The sequence below is a fragment of the Ascidia mentula genome, chromosome 9 (assembly GCF_947561715.1).
Source record: "Ascidia mentula chromosome 9, kaAscMent1.1, whole genome shotgun sequence".
Taxonomy (NCBI): Eukaryota; Metazoa; Chordata; class Ascidiacea; order Phlebobranchia; family Ascidiidae; genus Ascidia; species Ascidia mentula.
The window spans coordinates 6,002,691-6,012,354 of record NC_138574.1 but is presented as its reverse complement, the minus strand read 5'-3'; the positions used below and the strand labels follow the sequence as shown (position 1 = coordinate 6,012,354).

The 9,664-nt window shown below is 38.3% G+C and overlaps 1 protein-coding gene across 1 annotated transcript; it reads left to right on the top strand.

The window, feature by feature from the left end:
* Positions 1-1,818: 1,818 nt before the first annotated feature.
* On the top strand, positions 1,819-9,338 carry LOC145913200 (integrin alpha-2-like). The gene is made up of 27 exons (XM_083000772.1): positions 1,819-1,967; positions 2,287-2,423; positions 2,509-2,564; positions 2,738-2,855; positions 2,919-3,036; positions 3,983-4,092; positions 4,152-4,335; positions 4,446-4,621; positions 4,831-4,895; positions 4,971-5,139; positions 5,194-5,279; positions 5,336-5,581; positions 5,636-5,845; positions 5,904-6,201; positions 6,270-6,418; positions 6,481-6,695; positions 6,753-6,894; positions 6,962-7,063; positions 7,133-7,221; positions 7,282-7,371; positions 7,435-7,552; positions 7,611-7,721; positions 7,782-7,913; positions 7,982-8,095; positions 8,152-8,241; positions 8,298-8,435; positions 8,491-9,338. The coding sequence occupies exons 2-27, from the start codon at positions 2,399-2,401 to the stop codon at positions 8,620-8,622; spliced, it is 3,483 nt and encodes a 1,160-aa protein (XP_082856898.1). The 5' UTR covers positions 1,819-1,967; positions 2,287-2,398; the 3' UTR covers positions 8,623-9,338.
* Positions 9,339-9,664: the final 326 nt, after the last annotated feature.

Below are 9,664 nucleotides of genomic sequence, written 5' to 3'. Positions count from 1 at the left end.
ATGAATTTATCTTAAACTAAACTACCACTTTTAACGTTTTATGGTCTTTGTTGCTGTCTAATCCAAAAACATATTTTTTACTACTATAAACCTTTTTATCTGTCATACAGCACGCAATTTCCATAAAAGCTTGACATTTTAAATTGTTTGGGCATTTTACTGCCGGTTTTCTTTCGTACACAGAAAAATAGAATCACCGTGACAGCAAAACCAATACGATAATGCGGCCGATAACCACCACAAGTCACCGAATTCAATGCAACCCAATTCGAAACAGCCAAAGGTCAAGACCGATATTGGATTTCGGATAGAAACTATCAATCTTCACAAGGAAGGGACATGTGTGGCAACACGCATGTTTCCTTACTTAATTCGTTACACATTTGGAACACATACCGACCGAAGACCTCAGACGGTGTTAAGCTTTCCTGCCGGAGCTCCCACAGGCTTTCTGGCATCCTGCTGGACAACACATTTTTTCTGACACTTTGTTATAAAACGCCCATTTCGTAATCCTTCGACAGGCTAGTCTTGTCTACTCTCCCAGTTGCTCGTACTCTCTCGGCCCTGTCGTTACTCTCGCCATCGCTCTTTAACGTTCGCACGTTCTTTTAACAGTTAATTCGCTGCAATTCAGTCACGTGTTAAACGCGCTTGAAACAAATTAAACTTAAGCCACCTGGTATTGCAATCGTGCCTTTCAATATAATAAACAAGTCTGCCACGGAGTCGAACTTAGTAACCTATACAGCAAGAACACGCAAGCAGACTTTAGCTTTAGCAAAGCAGCCGACCGGGGAATCAATTGGTACGCTGCAGTATGCATTGTTTATGCTTACTTTCCTAAAGCGGGATTTTCACATGAAAGTTGAATTTTTACTTTAGGTTGGAGCAAATTTCTAGCATCCGATGCCAGGAATCAATTTCCATTCTCGACCCGACGATTTCCACCCTTTTCCTTAGAGGACATTTGTGGAAAGATATGTTTTCGAAGTAAAAATCTGTGTGCGTCATCACACGCTTGGAAGTCAACTGTGCGAAGGGTTGTGCTGCACGTAGAGCATCCTGGAGGCAGAGATGAGCTGTTTTATCTGTGTTTTTAATACACTGCATATGTTTTTTTATCGAAATATATTTGTCTCACACAAGGATCAACAGATTTTAACCTCGGAAAGATATATTTGCATGAATGTCGTTAGGCTGGTGCAAAAATTAAGGTTTAAAATTAGGGAAAATCGAATACATGAAGTTCCTTCTGATTTATGTTAAAAATATGTATAGTCATCAAAAAGTTCACTGGCATCGCAGGCAAAGCGCAACTCAGTGGTTCTTAAACATAAAGGATGATCTAAGAGGGGAGGCAAGACAGAATCTTTAGGTGTGGTTAAGTAATATGCCTCGTAATAAATTAAGTAATAATAGTATAAGTCAGAAGGAATGGGGGTGCGTAAACTGGTTGCTGATTTCGAAAGGGTATTTTCCAACAAGGAAGTATATTAAGAATCACTGGCATGGTCGGATAAAGATATTGAATTTCATCCCAACTTGTCAGGAAAACGTGACAGTGGTTTAACCTGGCTGCAATTGCAGAGAACCTCATGATCGATATATGATAGTTAGGATCGCTAGGTAAATGCCTTTGCAGTAGTAGCGATCTGTTTCGGCGCGTAAGAGTTATATATGCATTGTTTCTGCTTATACTTTCCGGTAGCGTGATTATCATATAAAAGTGGATTTTTTACTTTAGTTTGGTGCAAAGATTAAGTTTCTACTTGGGAAAAATCAACTTAATTATGTTCCTTTACAATTTAGATGGATTTGTATGCAGTATTGACTTATATTGTTTTGTTTGGTAAAAACGTTATTTCGTCTAACATTGAGACACGTGCGTACAATCAGTTGTATCCTTTCAAAACCTCAAGTGGGGAAAAGTTTGCGTTTGGAGTCTCCAGTGCTTATGTTTCCAGGTAAGTTTTTTGAAACAGAAAGCAAAGCATTATGACTTAACAAATCCCCATTCTTTAAAGTGTTGTTCCAATTTTAATTAAGGACGCAAGGTCTCGCTTTAAGATATTATTATTAGCTCAGTCGAAGATGCAAATTTTGCTCATACAAAGTTCTGATCCAAAGATAGTAATCTTTCGTGAGCATCACATCGAACACACCGAAATTCCATCAGCTATAATAATAACTCACAAGCATTTCGTGTACCAATGCATTTATACCAGGCAATCACGTCCTGATTATAACTTCTGGTAGGTACGTTACGATTAATTATCTTTGCAGCAATGAAGGAGGAAGTGCGGTGTACGTTGGAGCTCCTTACCATGGAAGCAAAACCAACCGCATCCCATCTGGTGCTTTCTACCGATGTCCATTAACAGCAAACACAAACACAATGTGTAACACACCCATAGTTACTGGTATGTTGCCTTGCTTTGTCATGGGATGACAAATAAAATATCCCGTTTTTTCTGGGTACAGTTACTTAATTTTTTCTGAACACAGGAAAACAAGGGGCAATGGGAATGACCTTGGAGGAATTTTCTTCTACGATCGTGGCGGTATGAGTTGTGAAATAAATTAGAGCCGTAACATCGTACAATCATGCCATCACCGTGGAATTTCTTAACATTACTGAGAAATCGAAAAAAGGGGCGATTATAAATAACACACATTCTTGCAAATTACAACAAACGTTTTCAAACAATTTAAAACATTTTTGAACGTGAACCAGGTATGTGGTCCCAACTTTATACAAACATGTTCAAACGCTCAAGTCCAACAACGTATGATTGGTGTTTGCTACAAGTATTCTCTTTCTCCGGAAGAACTTCCGACTCCATGTACTTGGGGTAAGAAACTGACACTTAAGTTAGGAATGCATTTTTTGAAAGAATAATTGGATTTGTATTTAGCGTGTCCTGGATGGCAAACTGTTGATCTTGTTTTTGTTGTCGATGATTCAGGAAGCGTACGATTGGCCAATTTTAATAAAGGACTTGAATGGCTTCTTTCAATCGTCTCCAATTTCCAGTTAACTTACATTAAAACATTTTTCAATTATACTTGTATTTGCTGCTTTTCTGCTTTGCTGCTTTGCTGCTTTGCTGCTTTGCTGCTTTGCTGCTTTGCTGCTTTGCTGCTTTGCTGCTTTGCTGCTTTGCTGCTTTGCTGCTTTGCTGCTTTGCTGCTTTGCTGCTTTGCTGCTTTGCTGCTTTGCTGCTTTGCTGCTTTGCTGCTTTGCTGCTTTGCTGCTTTGCTGCTTTGCTGCTTTGCTGCTTTGCTGCTTTGCTGCTTTGCTGCTTTGCTGCTTTGCTGCTTTGCTGCTTTGCTGCTTTGCTGCTTTGCTGCTTTGCTGCTTTGCTGCTTTGCTGCTTTGCTGCTTTGCTGCTTTGCTGCTTTGCTGCTTTGCTGCTTTGCTGCTTTGCTGCTTTGCTGCTTTGCTGCTTTGCTGCTTTGCTGCTTTGCTGCTTTGCTGCTTTGCTGCTTTGCTGCTTTGCTGCTTTGCTGCTTTGCTGCTTTGCTGCTTTGCTGCTTTGCTGCTTTGCTGCTTTGCTGCTTTGCTGCTTTGCTGCTTTGCTGCTTTGCTGCTTTGCTGCTTTGCTGCTTTGCTGCTTTGCTGCTTTGCTGCTTTGCTGCTTTGCTGCTTTGCTGCTTTGCTGCTTTGCTGCTTTGCTGCTTTGCTGCTTTGCTGCTTTGCTGCTTTGCTGCTTTGCTGCTTTGCTGCTTTGCTGCTTTGCTGCTTTGCTGCTTTGCTGCTTTGCTGCTTTGCTGCTTTGCTGCTTTGCTGCTTTGCTGCTTTGCTGCTTTGCTGCTTTGCAATTGAATGTCCTCAAAGTGTGACGGTAACCGTATAATGTTTGATCACTTATGTCGCGAAGGTCTAGTTGTGCAGTAAAACTGAAAAAGCACCTTTACCAAATTTGTCATTGTTTATTACAGTGACCACATTACCCTAAAAACACGTTTGTTTTCGTAGATCTCGGATTGAAAGTGGCGAATTTCGTGTTGGAATGATTTTGTTTTCACATCGCACAAAGATTGCTTTTGCGTTAAGCAATTTTGACAAAAACTACACAGGTTTGACAGGTAAGAATTTGTAGATACTTTTGACGATGATTAAAAATTTTATGTTAATTGCCACACAGATTCTATCCAAAATACTGAATACATTTCTGGCTCCGAAACAAGAACCGGTAATGCTATTGAAGCTGCTACCAGGGAACTGACCAACAATGGTAGATGGTATTCTACAAAGATGATGATAGTAATAACAGACGGGGGATCAAATGGAGATGGCCCAACGGTGACACAAGCATCAAATGATGCAAGGTTGTTACACATCCTAAATAAAACATTTCGAAAATCCTATTATATTTGATATCAAATACTAAAAATCTAAATCAATTTGATAATGCTGGTTTCCACATTTTGTCACATAGAAAGGCAGGAATCATTACAGTGGGAGTTGGTGTTGGAGGCTACAAACAAATTGAAATTGATGTAATTGCTGGTGTGGCGTCCAGGTCCCTTACGGTGGAAGACTACACAAAACTTGGTACTATATTACAAGACCTTGTTGCGGTAATTAAAGAAACAACTACTTCAGGACTAGAAGGTATAATAAAACTTATGCAAACATTGTCTCTGTCGAAAGTACCTTGCTGTTTAAGCAATTGACTACATCTTGTTATTTTTCTGTTTTGTAGCTCACATTTGAAATCTGTCCACATTTTAAGTATATTGTTTTGTCGAAACATCGTGTGTGCGTTACTGATACATTGTTTTACAAGATATTTTAGCATATCTCATACTGCATTTATAAAGGGTCAACTTCTAACTCGACTAATGACGTCAGTCAATGTCAACTCGGATTTTCATCAGCATCTTCAGTAAGCAAGCAATTTGTTGCTATAAGACTAATAGTATTTGATGCTCTACAAACACATTTCATATTTCCGTAATAGGCGAGTAAGTTTTATGTGGGTTCGGTTGGATCTTATGATAGGATTGGGACTGTTATGGATTACCAACAGCCAGTTAGTAAGACCTCCACATATCAACTTCTCAATACGACCGGATTGGAAACGATCGCCAAACCCGAAAATCTAACACAATTGAAGGACACATATTCAGGTATCTTTTATATTTGAGAAAGTAAACAGCTGTACAATGTTATTGGAATTTCAGGTTACTCTGTCTCAATTGGAAATTTTAATGGGGGAAACACGGAGTTTGTAGCCAGTGGAGAACCAAGATATAATTCAAAGGGGCGGGTAAATATCCCTCGAATAAATAATTACAACTATAAGAAGCTTTTTCAACATTGAAGGTTTTAATCGTCGAATCGAATCAGCTTACAAATCCACAATCCAATTTTTATTTCTTACGTCCACCCGACGCTCTATGGCAACTTGGTGCATATTTCGGTCAATCTGTGTTAGGAATCGATTTAAATAATGACAACCTTGACGATCTGCTTGTGTCGGCTCCTTTATTTTTAAATCAAGCTGGATACGATCAAGGACGAGTGTTTGTTTATATGAACGATCCATCAAATCCTGGACCTCAAAACTGGGTAGGTGTAACTTCCATTCAACATTCAAACCGATTTTAATTATTTCAATTTCAGAACGCTTTGTTCAACCCAGTCATACTTACTGGCTCCAATGTGATTGGTTCTCGGTTTGGAATGAGCATAGCACGTGTTGGTGACGTCGATCAAAATGGTTATAACGACATAGTAATCGGTGCTCCAATGGAATCAAACACAGCAACAAGCAGTGGAGCGATTTACTTGTATTATTCCAGTTCATCAGGAATAAGCGAACTTCATAAACAGGTAAATATAAGGTATGATTCAGCTTTTATGCTTTTCGCTCAAACTTCCTTATCTGCAGAAAATATTAGGAAACTCTGTTGAGCAAAATTTGGCAAATTTTGGTTATTCATTCACCAAAACACCAATGAAGGGCGTTGACGTTGATAAAAACAACTATCCGGATATATTGGTATCTGTACCCATCAGCGATAAAGTAGTTATCCTTCGTTCTCGACCAGTTGTCGATGTTGCGGCAAGTGTGACAATTACTCCACCATCAGTTGATCTTCTCACGTGCTTGCGTTCACTCAAGTGTGCCACAGTACAAGTTTGCATCCAATCAACACAACGTTCAGCTGTCCGTTCTGTGTCTCATCGTAAGTGAACGAGACATTTTGTTAAATGACGGGTAGTTTCGTTGTTGTGTAATGGAGACTACATTTAGAAATGGTGACAACTCTTACATTGGATAAAACTATGTTGACTTCAAAACGGATGCAGTTTTCCGATAACGCGACCACAGCTTCGTTTATTACAAGCAACCGAGTTGTTCAACAAACCAATCAGTGTTTCACGTACGGAATTCGCCTAAACGTACGACGTTATTGTTCTAAACAAAATAATAACATACTAAACACGCTGAATTTTTTTGATAGGTCGCGGCTTATTCATCAACCAGCTCATTAAGTGCTCTGCCTTTAATTATAAAATATTCATACGATTTTACCGACAGTCACAAAAACAGCCTACAATCAGCAGTATTGGATCCACTTTCTCTAAATTATGTGGTAGCTGAATTGTTACTTACAACTGGTTGTACTGGGAGAAAAAACCTGTGTACTCACGACCTTAGCTTATCTCCCACATTTTCGTAAGTTTCAAGGTTAAAAGCGTTAAGCAAACAAAAAAATGAAGATTTGTAATTCAGGATACCTGCTTCAAACCAAGCTTTTGTGATTGAGTCTGCCCCTGGTCTAATGACTGTTTCAGTTGCTATTAGTAACGCTGGACCCGATCATTCATTTTTTACCAAATTTGAGGTTATTTCGAGCGGTATTGGGATTAATCAGGTTTGCATTTCTCCACTTTTGTCGCTTTTGGAATAACTTCCATATCTAATTGCCTGGTGTTTCAAAGGTGACAAGTGCGTGTGCAATTAAATCCGACATACTCAGTGCTTTGGGAAAAACAGTCATTGTGTTGAACAACCTTGCTTCCGTTTTGATGAGTGGAGAAACGGTAAACTGTGTTGAATTTAAGATTGTGCAACACCACGTTCACGAACTTATTGTTTTACAAACTTTTCAGTGCAATGTAAAATTGTCATATTCTTTGGAAGACTTGCGAAAAACTGCAACTGTCCAGACTTTGTCAATCAATGCAAAAATTTATTCCAGGTAGCCTTTGTAGATAAATATTGTTTGTAGGTGATACAATGATGCTTATGTTTTAAACAGTGTAAACAATTCAAATGACCCTACCTCCAGCAACGACATCTTTACGTATAGTTTGCCGATCAAATATGGAGTCAACATAATAACCGGAGGGTGATTTAAAGGATAGAATTTTGTAAAAATATCAAAAAAGATTTTTATTATTTTTGTAAACAGGACAGTGTTTCCCCGCGAAACAATATTTTTTAATCATTCAACATCAAGTAATGTGGTCCACAGCCTTGCTGATCCAATTCTCGGTGAAAATCAGACAGACATACTGCATACGTTAACGGTACAGGTTTTATCTGAAATTTTTTTTCTTTTTAAATATTTCTATAATTGTACAATAGATGGAAAATAGAGGAAACAACGTTCTTTCTTCAGCCTGGTTCCAATTTACGTGGCCAGAAGCAACCAAGGATGGATTTCCTCTACTTTATCTGCACAAATTTCAGTGTCTGGTACATTTAGTAGCGTTTAATAATTATGCAACAGCAACTAAAACAATTTTTTTAATTAAGCCATCAACCTACTGTACATGTGACGAGAAGAACAAAGTCAACAAGTATAATATCCCATTGTTCAATGATGGAACTTTCAACATGCCGCTGCAATTCCCAACAACATCACAAGCTGTTTTGACATCGTCTACGGTTTGTACAACAACAGGCGTCACCAAATGTAATGTAGTATGGGTTCAGATGTAATGTCATGTGTGCAGACTTGTAGCACGGCGTCGTGTAGTTTCATCATGTGTACAATATCCAAACAACCGGAGTTCAGCACAATTACAGTGTCAGCTTATTACAAACTCTGGCTCCCATCGTTGTCTCAGGTGTGTGTCATGTCCGTGGTGATGTACTTTTCTGATCAAATGTACTGTTGTTTTAGCCCAACATTAATACGGGACTAACAAGTGAGGTTATTTTGAATACTTCATCTTCACCCATTGTTCCACAAAACGGTTTGACAACTATTCAGGTAAATTCCTTGTTGTTGGCATTTCACCGAAGTGCGTAGATAATATTATATTGAAGGTTCAATCATTCGTGGCTACTTATGTTCCTGGGGTTGGCCAGACAAATGCCAACACTGGAAGTAATATAGGCGCAATTATCGGTGCAGTCCTTGGAGGTATCGCCCTTTTAGCCATTATCGGTCTGGTTCTCTGGAAGGTATGAACATGTGTTATTTGTTTTATCGTTTTGTTATCCATGTTGGTTTGTACAGGTCGGATTCTTCCAAAGCAAATACAAAGACAAGATTTCTGAAGCAAAAGCACAACAAGACGCCGACGGTCCACCAATTGGTTCTTCCGACCCAGGTGTAACACAGAGCACTGTAGACCTAGTACAAAAATAGAAAAGAGACTTTTTAAGTTGAAACAGCGGCTCTATCTGCAACTCACTAAAGGAAACATTATTGACTCTATTGCTTATACCAGAAAAGAGATGCTACAAACTTGTTTATGCGTCTTTTAACACAGCTTATTTAAAATGTTTATACAGATGGAGTCATACATAAGGATATTTGTATGTGATTTTTGTTTTTATATCATTTTGATTTGTATTGGTTTATAGACCGTACATAAGAATGACCATTCACATTGATTTAAAAAAATGTTTTTAATTGATTTAAAAAAAAATTCGTTCTTCTTGGCCTGTGGTTTTTGCATAGCAAACGCATAAAACTGATGTTAATGTCCGATGTGACCCCGTTATCTCGGGCAGTAGGTTTACAAATGTTTTGGTAATGTTTAACGAATAACTGAAATCCAATTTAGCCCAATGATACCATTTTATAGCATTGCTGTTTACTTAAAACAGGTTAAAATTCCTAAGCATAGTTAAATCTACTGTGTTGAAGATACAGTAATCTTAATTTAAGCAGAGATATATTGATGTGATGCAAATCAGATCGACACGCCTATTATTGTCATACCTGTATAGAGTGGTATAATGTTCAAAGGTAACTTTATTCCTAAATATCAAGTTGTAAAATGTTCTTCTTCATATTACTTCCATATCACAGCTGGTACTTTGGTTCACACAGGTTTTTCCTCCCGGGTTAAACAGGTTTTAACAACCTATATATAGAACAATGTTCAGCCAGTCATGTTAGTGTGTCATACCACATATGGAAAAGCAACAGCCGATTTAGAGCTTGCCGAGACATGTGAAGTCGGCTTGTAGTGAAATGTCTAAACAAAAATGACGTCATATCAACAAAGGATATCCACAAGTACCCCGTTCTTTAAAAGAATATACGTGACGTGACCACCTAACAATCGAAGTACACTGACCTAGTTGTTTGGGTTTAACGGGAATTTGTCGAAGTTCAATAAAAATTAACTTCTGACGTACATTAGCATTTTGTTACTCGTTTGGATACTATGTGTAAATAT